The sequence below is a fragment of the Anolis sagrei genome, chromosome 1, assembly GCF_037176765.1.
Source record: "Anolis sagrei isolate rAnoSag1 chromosome 1, rAnoSag1.mat, whole genome shotgun sequence".
Lineage (NCBI taxonomy): Eukaryota > Metazoa > Chordata > Lepidosauria > Squamata > Dactyloidae > Anolis > Anolis sagrei.
This window is the reverse complement of record NC_090021.1, coordinates 163,643,229-163,666,242: the sequence shown is the minus strand read 5'-3', so window position 1 is coordinate 163,666,242 and position 23,014 is coordinate 163,643,229. Positions and strand designations below refer to the sequence as shown.

The following is a 23,014-nucleotide window of genomic DNA, read 5'->3' as shown; positions in this document are numbered from 1 at the left end:
CTTTTACAGAGTGAGGTGATCCTTGGTTTGGAGTCACCACTTGTTCAAGTTCACTTTATTATGCTCAATGACCAGTTCAAGAGAAGAAGGACACAGTCCTGTACAAGCATATCAGATTTAAGGGTTGAGAGATCTAAATCTTTAAAACTTTAAAGTAAGTGTAACATTAAATAGGACATTAAGACTATTAACTTAAGAATCTATGCTAAAAGCCACATATATATCAAAACCCAACACAACTAATGGAATTCAAAGGAAGGTAGTCTGAAGGGAGGGGATTGGGGTGTTCATGTGGCACAGGGAAGGGAAGTCCAGTCAAACAGAGAAGTGAGCAACATCCATACTATAATTAAAAGGCTATAATCCCAATTTCCTGCTAGTATGAAATATTGACTTGTACAAGCTTGTGCTATTTGTCATTGACTACTGGATTTTAATTGCTGCTGTGCAGAATTTGGTGACATTATAAGCTATAGCCAAGTTAGCATCTGAAAGCAGCAAGGAGATGCAAAATTATCCAAAGTGTCTTGGGTGTTTGTATAGCCATGGCAGAATGAGATGAAATTGAATATTTATATAGAACAGGCACTGAAGAAGCACATGTTCCGTTGTCTCTATGTGTCCTGAGTCTCAGGGACACAGTCTCTCAGAGCATGGGGTCTTCCGGTAATGGCCTTCCAATAGAATCATAGAATCAAAGAGTTGGAAGAGACCTCATGGGCCATCCAGTCCAACCCCCTGCCAAGAAGCAGGAATATTGCATTCAAATCACCCCTGACAGAAGGCCATCCAGCCTCTGTTTAAAAGCTTCCAAGGAAGGAGCCTCCACCACACTCCGGGGCAGAGAGTTCCACTGCTGAACGGCTCTCACAGTCCGGAAGTTCATCCTCATGTTCAGATGGAATCTCCTCTCTTGTAGTTTGAAGCCATTGTTCCGTGTCCTAGTCTCCAAGGAAGCAGAAAACAAGCCTGACTTCCTCTCACATATTTATACATGGCTATCATATTTCCTCTCTGCCTTCTCTTCTTCAGGCTAAACATGCCCAGCTCCTTAAGCTGCTCCTCATAGGGCTTGTTCTCCAGACCCTTGATCATTTTAGTCTCCCTCCTCTGGACACATTCCAGCTTGTCAATATCTCTCTTGAATTGTGGTGCCCAGAATTGGACACAATATTCCAGATGTGGTCTAACCAAAGCAGAATAGAGGGGTAGCATTACTTCCCTGGACCTAGACACTATGATCCTATTGATGCAGGCCAAAATCCCATTGGCTTTTTTTTTGCCGCCGCATCACATTGTTGGCTCATGTTTAACTTGTTGTCCACGAAGACTCCAAGATCTTTTTCACACGTACTGCTCTCAAGCCAGGCATTGTCCCCCATTCTCATATCTTTGCATTTCGTTTTTTTTTCTGCCTAAGTGGAGTATCTTGCATTTGTCCCCGTTGAACTTCATTTTGTTAGTTTTGGCCCATCTCTCTAATCTGTCAAGATCATTTTGAATCCTGCTCCTGTCTTCTGGCTATCCCTCCCAATTTGGTGTCGTCTGCAAACTTGATGATCCTGCCTTCTAACCCTTCATCTAAGTCATCAATAAAGATGTTGAACAGGACCGGGCCCAGGATGGAACCCTGCAGCACTCCACTTGTCACTTCTTTCCAGGATGAAGAGGAAGCATTGGGGAGAATCACCCTCTGGGTTCGTCATTTAACCAATTACAGATCCACCTCACTGTAGTTTTGCCTAGCCCACATTGGACTAGTTTGTTTGCCAGAAGGTCATGGGGGACCTTGTTGAAGGCCTTACTGAAATCCAGGTACGCTACATCCACGGCATTCCCTGCATCTACCTAGCTTGTAACTCTATCGGAAAAAAAGATCAGATTAGTCTGGTATGACTTGTTTTTGATAAATCCATGTTGACTATTAGCGATGACCGCATTTGTTTCTAAGTGTTTGCAGACCACTTCCTTAACAATCTTTTCCAGAATCTTGCCTGGTATCGACGTGAGGCTGACCGGACGGTAGTTGTTTGGGTCATCCTTTTTTCCCTTCTTGAAGATTGGGACTACATTGGCCCTCCTCCAGTCTGCTGGAACTTCTCCCGTTCTCCAAGAACTCTCAAAGATGGTTGCCAATGGTTCCGAAATGACTTCCGCTAGTTCCTTCAATACTCTTGGGTGTAATTGATCTGGCCCTGGGGACTTGAACTCATTTAGAGCGGCCAGGTATTCCTGGACAACTTGCTTCCCAATTTGGGGTTGGATGTCCTCTAATCCCTCATCACTCCATCTTGCTGAGGTTGAAGATGACTTTCTCTTTGTGAGAAGACTGAGGCAAAGAAGGCATTAAGTAGTTCTACCTTTTCCCTACCCCCTGTCAGCATTGCCCCATCTTCTCCTCAAAGAGGCCCTATCGCGTCCTTGTTTTTCCTTTTTCTACTGACATAAGAAAAGAATCCCTTTTTATTTTTTTTAATGTCCCTGGCAAGCCTGAGCTCGTTTTGTGCTTTAGCCTTGCGGACCTTTTCCCTATAGGTGTTGGCTATTTGTTTGAATTCTTCTTTGGTGATTTCAGCAGCTGGAAGAGCATGTGCCAGAGTGAAGGCCCCCCAATGGCTGGAAATCTCCAGCATGGTTAGATAATTAATAGGGGTGGTTTGGAGTCAAGTGTATGGCCTGAAGAAACTAGCTTTATAACAACTACTTCCTGTTTGTTCAATCCATTATGTGGAACATGCCATCATCACTGTGAAAAGAAACTCAAACAAACTGATGGTAGAATCCCTGTGCAACATTGATTTTTATGGGAAGGAGATGATGTTTCCATATGTTTGTGACCTCTATTGGTCTGAGATATGCGACAGTGGGATATACTCTGGAGTGCCAAAGGGTGCCTGTAGAGCAAATAGTGTGCCATTTGCCAACTGTATTTATGGGAGAGAGAAAAGTACAATTTTCCAGTGCTTTTGATGTGCATCCCCCTGCGTTCAGACTGCAGTTAGCCCCAGCAGAGGACAAAAATTCAAAGCAGCAAATATAGGTCATTCCTTTAGGGGAGGGAGAGGGGTGGATACAATTGTGGCAGAACTAGGAAACACAACTGCGTGGCTTGGCACAGACATGTCAGCCAGCCCTGCTGCTGCTCAATGTCATTTGTTAGACATCATGAGACTTAACATGCGTCACAGTGAGAAGGAATTAATCCACAGACAAATCAACCTTTCAACATGCATCCATAGGATGAATATACAGCTTCTGAAAAGGGAAGCAAGGAATAAGATGGTGAGGAAGAAGAGAAGAAAAAACAAAACAATCAGAAACATACAAAACAACAAAAAGTCAAACCATTTTTACAGAAAAAAAACACAGAGAGCAGAAATGTGGGAGGGTAGATATAAATTAAATGGGAGAGAAACATGGCTATTAATAAGCAAGTGGGGCAGGCAGAGAGGAGAATGGGACCTGGGGCTTTTTCTTTGCAATTCAAAAACAGCCAAACCAGAGCCTTAGCCTACTTAGCATACTCTGCTTGCCTGCACAATAATTCAGCTGGTCTGATGTGATCTACAGCTATTGTATCATGATAAGCCGCACATACAACTTTGATGTGATTTCTTTTGTCTTTTTCCACAGGCCATTATGTCATGGGTTGTATCAGCATTTTCGCCATTGTCTGCACGGGCTGCTGTTTTTTAATAACAGTTTAGTGGCTTATTCATGCAAGTACATACATTATTATTTCCAAGGAATTACTGATGCTTAAATTTGCAAATTTATCTATTGCAGCAAAATCACAGAGTTCTCTCTCTCTGTGTGTAGGGAAGCGGAGGTTGCCAGTCAGCTACATTTGTCTACTAGTGACCATTGCTTCCTAAGATTGTTGACGTGGTTGACTAGCAATCCCCCTTCCCTTGCCAGTGGTGCATTTTATGTTTCTTTTCTGAAAACCTAAGAGAGAGAAGCTTTGAACATGTTTAAAAGGTTTTTAACTGAGATTTTTAAAAGATTGTTTATATTTAATCCTGATATTTAACATATACAAATATGCAATAATTAATTATTGCATATTTGTATATTTTAAATAGTATGGTGATGCTTTTATGTTAAGCTGCTTAGAGAGCATATCCAGACAGGGGAAAAAACCCGCTTTGGCATGGGTTTTTGTCTCCACATCTCCGCCCAAAACCCGGGCTTTTCCAGAGGGATGTCTAGATGCCCACCAATTTTGCTCCTCTCTCTTCCTCTTGGTGTGTCATTTCTACATGCGAGGAGGACTGTCGGAGCAACTTAGTGGCAGCCTGGTAAATTTTTTAAATTTTAAGGATTAATTTGGGGGGGGGGGGGGCTTCAGGGGAAGGGGTAGGTGCCATCTTGCACTTTTGGGCTCCAGGAGCCCAAAAGTGCAAGATAATAATAATGATAAACTTTATTTAAACCAAGATTATGGCAACAAGAATGACTGACAACTGGAAAATAGAGGGAGAAAATGTGGAGGCCGTGACAGACTTTGTATTTCTAGGCGCAAAGATTACTGCAGATGCAGACTGCAGCCAGGAAATCAGGAGACGCTTACTTCTTGGGAGGAGAGCAATGTCCAGTCTCGATAAAATAGTAAAGAGTAGAGACATCAGACTGGCAACAAAGATCTGCATAGTCAAAGCCATGGTATTCCCTGTAGTCACCTACGGATGTGAGAGCTGGACCTTAGGGAAGGCTGAGCGAAGGAAGATAGATGCTTTTGAACTGTGGTGTTGGAGGAAAGTGCTGAGAGTGCCTTGGACTGCGAGAAGATCCAACCAATCCATCCTCCAGGAAATAAAGCCCGACTGCTCATTGGAGGGAAGGATACTAGAGACAAAGTTGAAGTATTTTGGCCACATCATGAGGAGACAGCAAAGCCTAAAGAAGACAATTATGCTGGGGAAAGTGGAAGGCAAAAGGAAGAGGGGCCGACCAAGGGCAAGATGGATGGATGGCATCCTTGAAGTGACTGGACTGACCTTGAAGGAGCTGGGGGTGGTGACGGCCGACAGGGAGCTCTGGCGTGGGCTGGTCCATGAGGTCACGAAGAGTCGGAGATGACTGAACGAATAAACAACAACAAACTTTATTTATACCCCGCCACCATCTCCCCAATGGGGACTCGGAGCGGCTTACATGGGGCCAAGCCCGGAGATGGCTGTGGGGACTAACCCCTAGGAATACCTGAGGGTGAGTCCCCACAGGTCTAATACCTCATTAGACCGGAGTCCTTCAGGAAGGCCTTGGTCTAATGTGGTATTTAATTAATTCAGAATTACTGCTGTTATTCCAAATTAATTCATTTTTACCAGTGGCGTCATTTGTACACCGCCAGTAAAAGCCTGACAGGCCCTGCATTTTGGAGCCTATTTGGAAGGAGCCTGTGTCTCTTCTGGGAGAGGTAAAGTGGGGTATAAATATATATGTGTGTGTGTGTGTGCTCTGTGAATAATGAGTACCTTAAAAAAAAGCTACAAGGCCAAATGACCCCAAATTTGGCAACAGAACTCCTCACAATCCAAGGAGTGACCATCACTGAAAAAACCCCCATAAAAACACCTTTAAATTCTGAGGGCACAGAATGAGGGTTCCGAAGCAACAGCAGCAGCAATGGTTGCTGCTCCCGGCATGTCTCTCAGTCCCTAACTAACACTAAGGCAAGGGATCAAAGGGCAGAGGTTGAGGAGAAGGACCAGTGTGATATAATTCTGATGAACCAGCCTGGACACAGCATTTTATTTGAGAACACAGAAATGCTGGACCACTCTCACAACCACCATGTCAGGCTACACAGAGAAGCCATTGAAATCCACAAGCATGTGGACAATTTCAACAGAAAGGAAGAGACCATGAAAATGAACAAAATCTGGCTACCAGTATTTAAAAAACTCTAAAATTGCAATAGCAAAACAACAGAAAGGAAACAACCAGGCACAGATTAACACCTCCCAGCAAGAGATTTTCCCAGGCTCAGGCAGGCCTTCAAATGCTAATGAAGGTGATCAGCTGAAACATTCACACCTAACTGCAGCAGGGAAGAGCTCCTTGCCCCACCCCAGCCATTCCACAGATATATAAACCCATTGTCCTAATTCCAACAGACCTCACTACCTCTGAGGATGCTTGCCATAGATGCAGGCGAAACGTCAGGAGAAATGCCTCTAGAACATGGCTCTATAGCCCGAAAAAAACCCACAAGAACCTAGTGATTCCAGCCATGAAAGCCTTCGACAAATTTCATTGTGTTCATAATGGATTTTTTTTTCTTATTGGCAAATTCCTTTGGTGGTTGAACAGTAAGTGGTTTTTTGTTTTTGTTTTAAACAAACAAATCCTTCTGATTAACTCTCTGAATTTCCAAGGTTAGTTGTTGGGAGGGAAGTTTTTATGGGCGTATGATGTGTTCACATGCAGGCACGTCTTCGAGTTCTTTGTTGACTTTTGATTATCGTATTAGTTTCACAGGTTTATTCAAGGTATATTCAGTTTCAAGGTATATTCAGAGGTGTTTTGCCATGGCCTTCCTCTGAATATAGCCAGCTTTGCTTGGTATGACTTGGCAGTTCACCATCCAAGTACTAACCAATCCTGGCTCTGCATAGTTTCCATGATCAGATTGGATCTGGTGCCTTTCAAATATTTAGGCCAAGCAGGGTTATCAATCTCAGGGAAAAATAAAAACTGAATGTGCTCTATACATAACTGTGTTTAAAAAAGATGGGATTCTGGAGATGAATATGAAAGGGAACAGGAGTTTTTCTACGCTATGAAGTAGCAATTCTGGGCACCACAATTCAAGAGAGATATTGACAAGCTGGAATGTGTCCAGAGGAGGGCGACTAAAATGATCAAGGGTCTGGAGAACAAGCCCTATGAGGAGCGGCTTAGGGAACTGGGCATGTTTAGCCTGAAGAAGAGAAGGCTGAGAGGAGATATGATAGCCATGTACAAATATGTGAGAGGAAGCCACAGGGAGGAGGGAGCAAGCTTGTTTTCTGCTTCCTTGGAGACTAGGACGTGGAACAATGGCTTCAAGCTACAAGAGAGAAGATTCCATCTGAACATTAGGAAGAACTTCCTGACTGTGAGAGCCGTTCAGCAGTGGAACTCTCTGCCCCGGAGTGTGGTGGAGGCTCCTTCTTTGGAAGTTTTTAAGCAGAGGCTCGATGGCCATTTGTCAGGGGTGATTTGAATGCAATATTCCTGCTTCTTGGCAGGGGGTTGGACTGGATGGCCCATGAGGTCTCTTCCAACTCTTTGATTCTATGATTCTATGAAACACTCACCACTTCTGTCAATCTCAGTTCAATCTAAATCCCTGGGTTTTATGGTGCTCCTATCTTTGCAGCACAATTTGAGAAGCGATTGTCCAAGAGGGAAATAAGTGGACCTTGAACTGCAGATTGACTTCCTGATTTTAAAAAAAGGTTGAGTCAGTCTGGAAAGCTGCAAGAGGGCTCTTCCTTGATGGGAGGAGAGACAGCCGCCTCACTTACATTGTATTGTGTCTGTGGCTGTAAGTTGCCCTTCCTTGCTTACCACTAAATAAATAAGCCGAAGCCAATTTCTTCCAAAGAAGAGAGGACAACAGAAACATTTCAAAAGGTAAGATATTTAGTAGAAGAAACAATAAACACTGGTGCACAGTGACCCATGTTAGAAGAGTAACTGGCTAATAGTTAACTTAGAAAGCCACTGTCGAACCCTTGGATGAGTGTGCAGCTGGAGAAAAACAGCCTTGCTTAGTGCTCAATGTTGCTTTACAAAACAGCAGAAGTATGTGATATATCCAGGCCTTATAGAATCACAGCAATTTTGTGATATAAGTAATTGTTTTAAAACTGCTGGTTTGCCACTAATGGAAGTACTGCCCTGAGTCTTATCAAATTCCATTGATTTCCTACTGAAATCAACAGAATTTACATCAGTGTTTGGCTACCCATTTAACAAATGAATCAACTCTAATTAAGTCTACCAATTGAATTCAAACAATTTTTTTCTTGTCAAGAGTATTTATGCTCAAGAGCTATCAAAGCAACTGCTTGTTTTGGTTAGTTAACTGTTATGCTGCATATGACCCATGTTTTCAAACCCAAAGATGCCAGAAAATGGTGTGGGGTTAGGGACCAGCATTAAATTTACCATAGTGGCTGAGGTCAAATTCCATCAGTATTACTTAGGTGATCCCTCGTAGTCCGAGGATGATGGTCCTCCAAGTTCGGTGTCCTGGCGGTGGGTCTGTAGGTGACTGTGGAGCCCTATTCTTGATCTGCATCTTCTTCCGCAGTGAGGGCATTGGTTTCCAGGTGGAAGGCGGTCTCGGTTGGGGTTAGCTTGATGTGCCTTCCTTTTGGCACGTTTCTCTCTTTCACCCTCCATTCGTGCCTCTTCAAATCCTGCAGCACTGCTGGTCACAGCTGACCTCCAGCTGGAGCGCTCAAGGGCCAGGGCTTTCCAGTTCTCAGTGTCTATGCCAGAGTTTTTAAGGTTGGCTTTGAACCCATCTTTAAATCTCTTTTCCTGTCCTCCAACATTCCATTTTCCATTCTTGAGTTTGGAGTAGAGCAACTGCTTTGGGAGATGGTGGTTGGGCATCCGGACAACGTGGCCGGTCCAGTGGAGTTGATGGTGGAGGACCATCACTTCAATGCTGGTAGTCTTTGCTTCTTCCAGAACGCTGACATTTGTCCGCCTGTCTTCCCAAGAGATTTGCAGGATTTTCCGGAGGCAGTGCTGATGGAATCGTTCCAGGAGTTGCATGTGACGTCTGTAGACAGTCCACATTTTGCAGGCGTATAGCAGGGTTGGGAGGACAATAGCTTTATAAACAAGCGCCTTGGTCTCCCTACGGATGTCCCGGTCCTCAAACACTCTCTGCTTCATTCGGAAAAATGCTGCACTCGCAGTGTTGTATTTTGGTGTCAATGTTGACTTTGGTGGAGAGATGGCTGCCAAGGTAGCGGAAATGGTCAACATTTTCAAATGTTACACCATTAAGCTGTATCTCTGGCATTGAAGAGGGGCTGGCTGGTGACTGTTGGAACAGCACTTTGGTTTTCTCGACGTTCAATGACAGGCCGAGCTTCTCATATGCTTCTGCGAAGGTGTATAGAGTAGCTTGTAGATCTTCTTTTGAATGTGCACAGGCAATGTTGTCATCAGCATACTGGAGTTCTATAACATCAGTACAGCCAGTAGACCCTGTCCGTCAAAGAAAGCACCCGACAACCCTCCATGGGACATTGAACATTGTTGTAGCAATTGAAATATGCCTTAACTGTTGTAGATTGAGATGTTGTATTTTTATTGTATGTGTTATGGGGCATTGAATTTTTGGCATGATCTGTGAGCCATTCTGAGTCCTCTTCTGGGTGCGAATGACTGGGTATAAGTATAGTAAATAAATAAATATCCCTCCATGGATTGTTACCTTGTCATGGTAAGGGGGCTTGCGTGTTCCTATGAATCTGCGGGCATAAGCACCAGAGTCATGCACTCCCAGGAGGGGCCACAGGGGAGGTTCCAGATCATGCACAATTCAAAGACCCAAAGACCTCAACAGCAGATCAGGAGTAGGATAACATGGTGCATGTTACAACGACTGTGAAAGCAGAAGAAGGCTGCAACAGATTGAGAAGCCACCATCGTTGTGTTAACAATGTCACTGGTTGGGACCTGACTCTGTGAAGACTGTGTGTTAATTAGCTGTGCACCAACCTCCACACATTAAAAAAAAAAACCTCACGCACAGGCGTCTTCCAAGAAAAATAAAAACAAACCAACAAAACTCCCAAGGTGATCAGCAAGTGGTGACGGGGGCAGGACTGTGAAATTTGGAAGCCCCTAGTCACAGACTGGCACATGGGTGGTGGATATGGATTCAGTCATTCTACCTCAAGGTCCGAGGCAGTTGAGTAGTCCAGCAGCTGTACCCATGACTGAACTGCCCCTTTTAGGATTGACTCTGCTCACCCCACATGGGGAAGGGACTAGAAAAGGTGCCCTAAACATAGCCTGATTCTCTTATCCCTGACTGGACTGCCGCATCCAGAGGGATCACCACCCAGCAGCCAAAAATGATAGCGTCATCAGCCAATCCCTCTGCAATGCCAGAAATACAGCTTAATAGTGTAACATTGATGGCCGAAAGCGAGGAGGAGCTGAGGAGCCTTCTAATCAAGGTAAAAGAAGAAAGCGCAAAAGCTGGGTTGCAGCTAAACATCAAAAAAACCAAGATTATGGCAACAAGAATGATTGACAACTGGAAAATAGAGGGAGAAACCGTGGAGGCCGTGACAGACTTTGTATTTCTAGGTGCAAAGATTGCTGCAGATGCAGACTGTGGCCAGGAAATCAGAAGACGCTTACTTCTTGGGAGGAGAGCAATGTCCAGTCTCGATAAAATAGTAAAGAGTAGAGACATCAGACTGGCAACAAAGATCCGCCTAGTCAAAGCCATGGTATTCCCTGTAGTCACCTACGGATGTGAGAGCTGGACCTTAGGGAAGGCTAAGCGAAGGAAGATCGATGCTTTTGAGCTGTGGTGTTGGAGGAAAGTTCTGAGAGTGCCTTGGACTGCAAGAAGATCCAACCAGTCCATCCTCCAGGAAATAAAGCCCGACTGCTCATTGGAGGGAAGGATACTAGAGACAAAGTTGAAGTACTTTGGCCACATCATGAGGAGACAGCAAAGCCTAGAGAAGACAATTATGCTGGGGAAAGTGGAAGGTAAAAGGAAGAGGGGCCGACCAAGGGCAAGATGGATGGATGGCATCCTTGAAGTGACTGGACTGACCTTGAAGGAGCTGGGAGTGGTGACGGCCGACAGGGAGCTCTGGCGTGCGCTGGTCCATGAGGTCACAAAGAGTCGGAGACGGCTGAACGAATGAACAACAACAGTGTAACATTAGAAAATGTTGACCATTTCCATTACCTTGGCAGCCACTTCTTCACAAAAGTAAACAATGACACTTAAATACAACACCGCCTAAGCTCTGTGAGCGCAGCATTTTTCCCGAATGAAGCAGAGAGTGTTTGAGGACCAGGACATCTGTAGGGAGACCAAGGTGCTTTTTTATAAAGTGATGGCCCTCCCAGCCCTGCTATACGCCTGCAAAATGTGGATTGTCTACAGGCATCACACAAAACTCCTGGAACAATTCCATCAGTGCTGCCTCTGAAAAATCCTGCAAATCTCTTGAGAAGACAGGCGGACAAATGTCAGTGTGTTGGAAGAAGCATTGAAACGATGCTCCTACACCATCAACTTCGCTGGACTGGCCACATTGTCCGAATGCTCGATCACTGTCTCCCAAAGCAGTTACTATACTCCCAACTCAAGAACAGGAAACATGTTGGTGGACAGAAAAAGAGATGTAAAGATGGGCTTAAAGCCAACCTTAAAAACTGTGGCATAGTCACCGAGAACTGGGAAGCGTTGGCCCTTAAGCATTCTAACTGGAGGTCAGCTGTGACCAGCAGTGCTGCAGAATTCAAAGAGGCATGAATGGAGGGCAAAAGGGAGAAGCGTGCCAAGAGGAAGGCATGTCAAGCCAAACTCGACCGGGACTGCCTTCCACCTGGAAAACCAATGCCCTCACTGCGGGGGAACACCTACGGACCTACCGCCAAGACATTATATTTGGAAGACCATCATCATTGGGCTATGAGGGATTGCCTAAGAAGAAATAAATAAATATATTGCTATATGCCTTTTTTTTTGGAAGATGCAAATTACATTTTGCCCGTCCTGCTTTGTCTGCCCCCCCCCCCCCGCCCCCCAAACCAAAAGACAGAGGTTTTTTTTTCTCCCACAAGAGCCAGTGCTTCACCAAACTGCCATGGCTCATAACATTGAGCCATGGCAGTTACAGTAGTGTCAAATTGCATTAATTCCATAGATTAGATGCACCCTAAAGCAATACATTTAGTGATCAGGTGAACTATTAAAATCAAAGTAGGCATCTTCTGTCCCCCACTCTCCCTCTTTTCAGGTTATTCTCACCGTATTTCTTATTTTTCCACTTTCCCAGCAAAAAAGTCTGCTTTCATACTAAATCAAAGAATCATGGAGTTGTAAGAGATCTTGTAGGCCATCCAGTCCAGAGCTGTTCCTCGTTTCTGTTTCCTTGGCTCCTTCTACACTGCCATATAATCAGATTATCAAAGCAGATAATCCCCATTATCTGCTTTGAACTGGATTATAAGAGTCTACACTGCCATATGATCTAGGACCCTTCCAAACTGCCCCTATATCCCACGATCTGATCCCAGATTATCTGTTTATCCCAGGTCATCTGGCAGTGTGGACTCATATATTTCATTTTAAAGCAGATAATCTGGGATCGGATCCTGGGATAAAGGGCAGTATGGAAAGGCCCTTAGTTCAAAGTTCAAAGTTATGGTGTATGGACCATAGTAAATATGACACACAGACACACACAAAAACACACAGAGAGATATACATTACATATAATTTACTACTAAGTAAATTATATGTAATGTATGTATCTCTTTCTGTGTGTATATCAGGCATGAGCAAACTTTTGAAGAACAATTTTAACTAACATAAACTTAACAGTATTTCAGTGGAAGACCCAGTGGCCAACTAGTTCAACTCCCTTCAACAAAGCACAACAAAGCACCCCCAACAGATGGCCGTCCAGCCTTTGTAGTAGTAGTAATAATAATAATAATAATAATAATAATAATAATGCATTGTTTAAAATAATTTCTGTACTGTAAACCAGAGGTCATATGGTAAATTGAGTAGAAATAGAACAACAACAATAATATTTATTACAATCCATAGACCCATCAGTAAACAGTCATTATCAATTATTCCATCTCAGGAGAAGTTCATTGTACAAAATATATCTACATGGTTTCAAGTAATACCCCTACCAGAGGTTAGTTGATTTCTCAGCCTTGTTACCACTGTGAGGAATTTAGCCACTATGAGAGTCACCCTGTGGTACTTATCCTCTAAAAGATATCTAACAATCCTCTACAGGGAATGGATGGTCATGCAGGACAGGATTGGATATAAAAGTTGGCTACATTGCAGTGTGTAAAAGCAGAACTGCAATAAAATGTGTTCCATTGTTTCTATTTAATTTCCTCTTTGGGGAGTAGAAATATATAGCTACAAAGTGATTTGCAATTTTTTTTAAAGATAAGACATTTCCACCAATGTATTTTAAGAATGGGGCGGCTCTATTGTTAAAATATTTCAAAAAGAGGATCTCCTTCTCTTCCTCTTAGAATAAGGTTTATTGAAAAGCTTCTTTATACTACAGCTAGCCGTCCCCTGCCATGCGTTGCTGTGGCCCAGTCTGTATATATGTTTTTTTTGTGTGTGTGTATATGTGTTTATATGTGTGTATATATTTGTGTATCTGTGTATCTATGTGTGTTTGCATATATGTGTGTGCATATGTGTGTATGTAGATGTGTATATATGTGTGTATATATTGGTGTGTTTATATGTGTATATGTATATTGTGTATATGTGTGTGCTTGTCTATATGCATATTTGTGTTTATATATGTGTATGTATGTGAGCATGTGTATATTTGTGTGTGTATATGTATATATTAGGGCTGGGCAACCACGGAAAAATTTGTTTCTAAACTCGATTCGTTTTTAGGGGGTTTTTGCGTTTCGTTTTTTAAAAGAATTCCGAATTTTTTCTTTAAAAAAGTTCGATATTTACGAAATTTTGGAAATTACGAAACAATTAAAATAATAACGAATCGATTCGTTAATGGCGGATGCGATTGCGCAATACGCTAAAAAACCCTCCAAATGGGACAGGGGGAACTTCTGAAGCTTCCCTCTCCCTCTGTTGTTGACTGTTGGTGTGATAATTTATTTTTTTATCACTGATAAAACAAACAACAACTATAAAACTTGCACCAGACATACGGAAATAATAACGAAATAATAACGAAACAATTTCGAAACAATTACGAAACAATTACGAAATAAATTTTAAAAATTCGTTTCATTTTTAGTTGCTCCTGAATGGTTCAATATCGGATCGTAAACCACTTTAAATACGAATTATTAACGAATTACGAAATTAACGAACGAAACCGCCCAGCCCTAGTATATATGTGTGTCTATGTAGATGTGTGTGTATGTTTGTGTGTGCTTGGCTGTGTATATATACAGGTATGTGTATGTATGTGTGCATGTGTATATGAGTGTAGGTGTGTGTGTGTGTGTGTGTGTGTGTGTGTGTATTAGGCCTGGGTAACAACGGAAAAATTTGTTTCTAAAATCGATTTGTATTTGGGGGTTTTTTTTGTTTCGATATTTAAAATAATTACAAAATTTTCCTTTTAAAAAGTTCGATATTTACAAAATTTCGTAAATGGTAAAAAATTAACGAATCTATTTCCGAAACAATAACGAATCGATTCGTTAATGGCGGGTGCGACCGCGAAATACGCTAAAAAACCTCCAAAACCTTCTGAAGCTTCCCTCTCCCTCTGTTGTTGACTGTTGGTGTGATATTATAATTTTTTTCACTAATTAAACCATAAAACTGGCCCAGACATGCGGAAATAATAACGAAACGACCTCAAAACAATAACAAAACGAATACAATATCGAAATACGAAGCATTTACAAAACGTTTTTGAAAATTCGTTTTTTTAATGATTGCTCCAGAATGGTTCGTTATCGTTTTGTAATTGAAAAAATTAACGAATTATTAACGAATTACGAATTAACGAAACGAAACCGCCCAGCCCTAGTGTACATATATATATGGTGTATTTTTGGGGTTTTTAAGGCCATTCTGCTGGGTTTTTTTTTTTTTTGTATTTTTAGGTATGATGAACACTCGTTGGACTGTTAGGTGTATTGTGTCAAAATTTCATGTCAATTCGTCCAAGTGAACTACAAATCCCAGCAACTACAACTCCCAAATGTCAAGATTCTATTTTCCCCAAACTCCACCAGTGTTCACATTTGGGCATCTTGAGTATTCGTGTAGAGTTTGGTCCAGACCCATCATTATTTGAGTCCACAGTCTGGATGTAGGTGAACTACAACTCCCAAAACTCAAGGTCAATGCCCACCAAACCCTTCCAGTATTTTCTGTTGGTCATGGGAGAACTGTGTGCCAAGTTTGGTTCAGTTCCATCGTTGGTGGGGTTCAGAATGCTCTTTGATTGTAGGTGAACTATAAATCCCAGCAACTACAACTCCCAAACGACAAAATCATTATTTTTTTTAGTGAAGGACATACATTGGGTTGTTGTGTCCAAATTTGGTGTCATTTCGTCCAGAGGTTTTTGAGTTCTGTTAATCCCACAAACGAACATTACATTTTTATTTATATAGATATATTGTCGAAGGCTTTCATGGCTGGAATCACTAGGTTCTTGTGGGTTTTTTCGGGCTATAGAGCCATGTTCTAGAGGCATTTCTCCTGACTTTTCGCCTGCATCTATGGCAAGCATCCTCAGAGGTGTGAGGACCTCACACCTCTGAGGATGCTTGCCATAGATTCAGGCGAAACGTCAGGAGAAATGCCTCTAGAACATGGCTCTATAGCCCGAAAAAACCCACAAGAACCTATATAGATATAGTTTGATTCCTTTTTTGCTCACTTCAGTTTGGTGAAATTTTCTTTTGCAACTCTTTGCTTCAGATAACTTGAAATGCTATCATCATAACATGATGAATGTCATCAAATCATCCCTCTTTCTCTCCTCCACCCAATCTCTCTCTCTGTCTTTTAGGAAATGGCGCAGAGAAGAGTGCAGAATATGGAAGTCACTACCTGCCTGGATACTCACAACCCCAAAGACTCTTTTATTTTTAAAATAGTTCTTCTGGGTAGTTCCTCTGTAGGGAAATCAAGCTTAGCCTACCGTTATGTGAAAAAAGACTTCCGGGATTCTCTTCCTACAGTGGGCTGTAAGTGTATTGGCAACGTTGCATTAAAGGAAACAATTTGACCCATGTCTGAATGTGATAAAAGGACCCAGAATCATTTTGCTTGACACTCACCAGTTCAGCTTTTTCTGTCTAACCTAGAAGATTTCCAGGACAACCATGAATTGGCCCCCTGGGACAAAGGGCACTGTTGCATTTGTAAAAATTGTAGCAACAGAGTGACATACCAATGACAGTCAATACAGTACACACCTAAAACAGGGTCAGTGGAGGGCTGGGAGCGAGCCAGGACCAATCTGCATGTGCTGGGTAGTTTTATTATTTTATTTATCGTGTCAGGGGCAGACCAAACAGTTGCATGGCAATTTTTAACAAACAAACAAACAAACCACAAAGTTTGCAAGCTTGGTAGAATCATAGAATCAAAGAGTTGGAAGAGACCTCATTGGCTATCTCATGGGGACGAGAGACAGGGCCTTCTCGGTGGTGGCTCCTCGGCTGTGGAACACCCTTCCCGTAGACGTCAGGCTAGCCCCCTCCCTGTTGATATTCCGCAGGAAGCTGAAGACCTGGTTGTTTAAGAAGGCATTTGAATAGAAGTGCAATGACTGGTAACTCGACCATAGGAATGGAACAACGGAAATGGTATCGGATTGTGAATTTGACAATGAGACGACTCTGAATGGCTTGTAGTAATGTTGATGTTTTTGATGAGATGTTTTGATAATGATGTACTGTGGATTATTTTATTCTATGTTGTATTTTGCACCTGTTTTCTATGTTGTACACCGCAATGAGTCGCCATTAGGCTGAGAATTGCGGTATATAAGCGAAGTAAATAAATAAATAAATAAATAGTCCAACCCCCTGCCAAGAAGCAGGAATATTGCATTCAAAGCATCCCTGACAGATGGCCATCAGTTGATTAAATGTCCTTTGACCAGTAGCTGGCCACTTGGAGTGCCTCTGGTGTTGCTGCAAGAAGGTCCTCCATTGTGCATGTGGCAGGGTTGCATTGCAGCAGGTGGTCTGTAGTTTGCTCTTCTCCACACTCGCATGTCGTGGATTCCACTTTGTAGCCCCATTTCTTAAGGTTGGCTTTGCATCTCATGGTACCAGAGCGCAGTCTGTTCAGCACCTTCCAAGTCGCCCAGTTTTCTGTGTGCCCAGGGGGGAGTCTCTCATTTGGTATCAGCCATTGATTGAGGTTCTGGGTTTGAGCCTGCCACTTTTGGACTCTCGCTTGCTGAGGTGTTCCAGCGAGTGTCTCTGTAGATCTTAGAAAACTATGTCTAGATTTAAGTCGTTAACATGCTGGCTGATTTCCAAACAAGGGATGAGCTGGAGATGTCACTGCCTTGGTCCTTTCACTATTGGTTGCTACTTCTCGGCAGATGTCAGGTGGTGCAATACCGGCTAAACAGTGTAATTTCTCTAGTGGTGTAGGGCGCAGACACCCCGTGATAATGCAGCATGTCTCATTAAGAGCCACATCCACTGTTTTAGCGTGGTGAGATGTGTTCCACACTGAGCATGCATACTCAGCAGCAGAGTAGTATAGCGCAAGGGCAGATGTCTTCACTGTATCTGGTTGTGATCCCCAGGTTGTGCCAGTCAGCTTTCGTATGATATTATTTCTAGCGCTGGGTAGTCAAAGATTGGCATAAGGTGCTCAAAAAGTCTCTGAAGCTCTTGTACATGGTAAATGGTGAGTGGTATCTGGGCACACTCCCCTCAGTAGTTAATTCCATTATCCTGAACCACTAATGGGGGGGGGGGGGGGGTAAAAGCTAGACTTTTAGACTGCAGTATAGCATTGCTATACTGTATATATTGTAAAAACAATATACATTTAAAATAAAATAAAACTTAGATTACACAAGATGTAGAGCAGTGGTTCTCAAACTCTGGGTTCCCAGATGTTTTGGCCTTCAATTCCCAGAAATCCTAACAGCTGGTGAACTGGCTGAGATTTCTGGGAGTTGTAGACCAAAACACCTGGGGACCCACAGGTTGAGAACCACTGATGTAGAGGGTAGATAAACAACACCCTAATCCCAATAAGTTAAATTGTAGAGAAAACAAAAGACTGTGCATTGCTACTTTAAAAGAATGTCTGGGTTTGGCACAAGGTACTGTCTTTACATATTTGAACTGGCAAACCAACTCAAATGTCCTTAGTTCATTACTCTATATTAAGAATGGAATTCTTCGCTAATTTAATTCTCAGAAGAAACACAGAGTAATTTTAGCAATTTACCACCTACTTTGAGAAAATTTGTGAAAACAGGGTTTTTAAAGACTATTTGCAGTTTGAGACTTATTCTGTGAAAAAAATTCACATATGCTATTTTTGCACAGAAAAAAAATTCACTTCAACAAACAGCATTTTTCAGCCTGTCTGAATGTGTCTTCATTTATGAGGCAGCTAGGAGGTTAAGATCTTCTGGGGAGGCCCTGCTCTCAGTACTGCCTCCTTCATGGTTGGTGGGGACGAGACAGGGCCTTCTCAGTGGCAGTCCCTTGGCTTTAAAACTCCCTCCCTAGTTCTATTAGATCAACCCCCTCCCTCCTGACCTTCAGGAAAAGGCTAAAGAACATGGACCCAGCGTTGGGTGAGTAATCTACCAGTGCAATAAAAGAATACGGACTAGTGCAATGACAACCTGGAACGGCTTCGGACCATGATATTAGATTATGTGATTTTAAATAAGTGGTTTTAAGGTTTGATACGTTTTCATAATTGTTTTAATGGATATGTCTATTTTAATATGTATGCCCATATAGCATTAAATTGCTGCTTATATATGTAAGCTACCTGGAGTCCCTTACGGGGTGAGAAGGGCGGGGTATAAATATGGGAAATAAATAAATAAATAAATTTTCTGTGCTGTAAATATTTGTATACAGAAATACTGTTTCCTGTACAAAATTGAAACGTGTACTAAGATTTTGTCAGTGCAGGATTTTGCTTTCCTATAAGTTGAAAAACACGTTTTCCAATCCTTGCTTGACTACTGTTTGATCAATTACTACTCTATACTAAAATATTAGTATAAGCAGCAAATATAGCCATCTCATTGCTTGCCCAAACTTCTGGTTAACATACTAAAAATGCTTTACCCAAAACGCATCTTTGCAAAATCTCACCTGTTATATCTATCCTTTCCTATAACTCACAATTTATTCTTATTCTAGCTTTTCTTCACTTTAGCCTGTTTCCAATTCCTAAGAGGACTACGTGATTGTGATGTTTATTCAAGAGACTTTTGTAATACACATTATCAAAAGCCCTTTAAAGGTCCTGTTAACACTTTGTATTGCATGTTGTCGTCAGCCTAAACCAGGGGTGTCAAACTCATTTTCACAGAGGGCCACATCAGCCTTACAGTTGCCTTCAAAGTGCTGTTTCTAATCGTAAGACTATATACAGGCAGTCCTCAAGTTATGAACAAGATAGGTTCTGTAGTTGAATTTGTATTAAGTTGGAATAGGGACATTTTAAGTGTAACTCCAGATACACACACACACACACACACACACACACTTTGGATAGCATAAAGAAGGGTTAACACTCCTGTGGTGTTTGTTTTGCTCTTTGTGCCCATTCAGAGATTTCAACACACTTTCTGTCCCTATGATATTGGATTTTGAAATTTTTGGTTTGTTGTAGAAACAAGGATATGTATTAAAGCATCAGTGGAGACACCTTTTTCCCCTTGGTAACTCATTCAGGAGTGGATTTCCCTTCCTAGGGGTAGATTTCTCTCACTTCCTATTGTCTCACCATTTGCAACCATGAGTCATTTGTAAATCAGATGTCTGTAACTCGGGGACTGCATGTAAATGCAACTATGTTGTCCGGGCATCGAAAACCTAAAATACCTTCCATATGAAAGCCACCCACTGATTAACAAGGCCTGCTCAATCTTCATGTTTCCCATTACTCCCAGATCCCCTTTGAGAAGGAGTGAAGTGGGGGGGGGTCTGCCTTTCTTTAAACTCCCCTCCCTAATTAGGTACTGTATGGCTCTGGCCTAGCTTACTTATCCAAACGTATCTCTCTCTACATTCCAACTCGTAATTTAAGATCTACTGGGGAGGCCCTGCTCTCGGTCCTATCAGCATCTCAAACGCATCTGGTGGGGATGAGGGGCAGGGCCTTCTCGGTGGTGACACCCCCCCCCCCCCCCCGCTTATGGAATTTGCTCCCCAGCGAGATTAGATCGGCGTCCTCCCTCCTTACTTTTAGGAAAAAACTAAAGACGTGGTTTTGGAGCCAGGCCTTTGGCTAGTAGGCAGGCCTGTAGCCAGGATTTCGTTTCGGGGAGGGGGCTGAATTTTTTTCATGGGGGGTTTTGGGGGGCTGAGTCTGAGTGAAAGAGGGTCTACCCTAGCAAACCTTTTGTATCATTACCCCAATACCCCCATGCATATGGGATATATTGAGTATGGTGATCAGATCATGATATGAATAAACATAACAGTTTAAATAATGCACCAATAAGGCCTTTTCGTGAACCACCATGAGAATTTCGGGGGGGGGGGAGGCTGAAGCCCCCCTAGCGCCCCCCCCCCCCCGGCTACATGCCTGCTAGTAGGCATAGCAGCACTTTAGGCACTGAACTCGGACAATAGGATTGTTTGAAAATTGGAAATGGCTTTATGACCTGTGATTATGTGATTTGTTCTATGTGATTATGTAATTTTAATTAATATCACCGTTTAATTGTTATGTAATGAAGTTTTTATGTAATGTTATGTAATTGTTATGTAATGAAGTCTCCAGCAAAGGATCACCGCCTTGTCGGGGCGCTGGAGCTTGAGCACCTCAATGATGTCATGAGCGAAACCGTGAAGGGCCACCCAAGACGGGACGGTTGTGGCAGAGAGGTCAGACCAAGCGTGATCCCTGGGGAAGGCAATGGCAAACCACTCCAGTATCCTTGCCAAGAAAACTAAATGGACCAGTACAACCAGAGATATGTCGGTATGCCATTGGAAGATGGGACTCCCAGGTCGGAAGATGGCCAAAATGCTACTGGGGAGGAGCAGAGGATAAGTTCAACTAGCCCCAGATGTGATGACGCAGCTAGCTCAAAGCCGAAAGGAAGGCTAGCGGCCGACGGTACTGGAGGCGAACGACGAATCCGATGCTCTAAAGATCAACACACCATAGGAACCTGGAATGTAAGATCTATGAGCCAGGGCAAATTGGATGTTGTTATTGGTGAGATGTCAAGACTAAAGATAGACATTCTGGGGGTCAGTGAACTGAAATGGACTGGAATGGGCCACTTCACATCAGATGACCACCAGATCTACTACTGTGGACAAGAGGAACATCGAAGAAATGGAGTAGCCTTCATAATTAATAAGAAATTCGCTAAAGCGGTGCTTGGATACAACCCAAAAAATGACAGAATGATCTCAATTCGAGTGCAAGGAAAGCCTTTCAACATCACAGTGATCCAAATATACGCCCCAACCACAGCTGCTGAAGAAGCAGAAGTAGATCAGTTCTATGAGGATCTGCAGGACCTACTGGATAATACACCAAAAAGAGACATTATTTTCATTACAGGAGACTGGAATGCCAAGGTGGGAAGTCAAATGACAACTGGGATGACAGGCAAGTATGGTCTGGGAGAACAAAATGAAGCGGGACGCAGGCTGATAGAATTCTGCCAGGAAAACTCGCTGTGTATAACGAATACTCTCTTCCAACAACCTAAAAGACGGCTTTATACATGGACCTCACCAGATGGTCAACACCGAAATCAGATTGACTACATCCTTTGCAGCCAAAGGTGGCGGACATCCATCCAGTCGGTGAAAACAAGACCTGGGGCTGACTGTAGCTCAGATCACGAACTTCTTATTGCCCAATTTAGAATAAAACTAAAGAGATCAGGGAAAATACACAGACCAGTTAGATATGATCTCACTAACATTCCTAGCGAATATACAGTGGAAGTGAAGAACAGATTTGAAGGACTAGATTTAGTAAACAGAGTCCCAGAAGAACTATGGACAGAAGTCCGCGACATTGTTCAGGAGGCGGCAACAAAGTACGTTCCAAAGAAAAAGAAAACCAAGAAGGCAAAATGGTTGTCTGCTGAGACACTGGAAGTAGCCCAAGAAAGGAGGAAAGCAAAAGGAAACAGGGATAAGGGGAGATATGCCCAGTTAAATGCGCAATTCCAGAGGTTAGCCAGAAGAGATAAGGAACTATTTTTAAATAAGCAATGCATGGAAGTGGAAGAAGACAACAGAATAGGAAGGACAAGAGACCTCTTCCAGAAAATTAGAAACATTGGAGGTAAATTTCAGGCAAAAATTGGTATGATAAGAAACAAAGATGGCAGGGACCTAACAGAAGCTGAAGAGATCAAGAGAAGGTGGCGAGACTATACAGAAGATCTGTATAGGAAGGATAACAATATCGAGGATAGCTTTGACGGTGTGGTGAATGAATTAGAACCAGACATCCTGAGGAGTGAGGTTGAATGGGCCTTAAGAAGCATTGCTAACAACAAGGCAGCAGGAGATGATGGGATCCCAGCTGAACTGTTTAAAATCTTAAAAGATGATGCTGTCAAGGTGATGCATGCCATTTGCCAGCAAATATGGAAAACACAAGAATGGCCATCAGACTGGAAAAAATCAACTTATATCCCCATACCAAAAAAGGGAAATGCGAAAGACTGCTCAAACTTCCGTACAGTGGCCCTTATTTCTCATGCCAGTAAGGTAATGCTCAAGATCCTGCAAGGAAGACTCCAGCAATACATGGAGCGAGAGTTGCCAGATGTTCAAGCTGGGTTTAGAAAAGGCAGAGGAACGAGAGACCAGATTGCCAATATCCGCTGGATAATGGAGAAAGGCAGGGAGTTTCAGAAAAACATCTACTTCTGCTTCATTGACTATTCTAAAGCCTTTGACTGTGTGGATCATAATAAATTGTGGCAAGTTCTTGGTGGGATGGGCATCCCAAGCCACCTTGTCTCTCTCCTGAGGAATCTGTACAAGGACCAAGTAGCAACAGTCAGAACTGACCACGGAACAACAGACTGGTTCA

General features: G+C 42.7%; 1 protein-coding gene across 3 annotated transcripts in view; it reads left to right on the top strand.

Annotated features, from left to right (window-relative positions):
• The first annotated feature begins 4,274 nt into the window (after positions 1-4,274).
• Positions 4,275-23,014, top strand: part of RAB17 (RAB17, member RAS oncogene family) — a 31,669-nt gene continuing 12,929 nt past the window's right edge. For 2 of the 3 annotated variants that reach the window (XM_067469974.1, XM_067469976.1), the window contains exons 1-2: positions 7,451-7,626; positions 15,777-15,954. In XM_067469974.1, the coding sequence (XP_067326075.1) occupies positions 15,780-15,954 (175 nt within the window). In that variant the 5' untranslated portion in view covers positions 7,451-7,626; positions 15,777-15,779. Of the gene's footprint in view, positions 4,302-7,450; positions 7,627-15,776; positions 15,955-23,014 lie in introns of those variants that run through there. The other variant, XM_067469975.1, reaches the window with a different exon arrangement.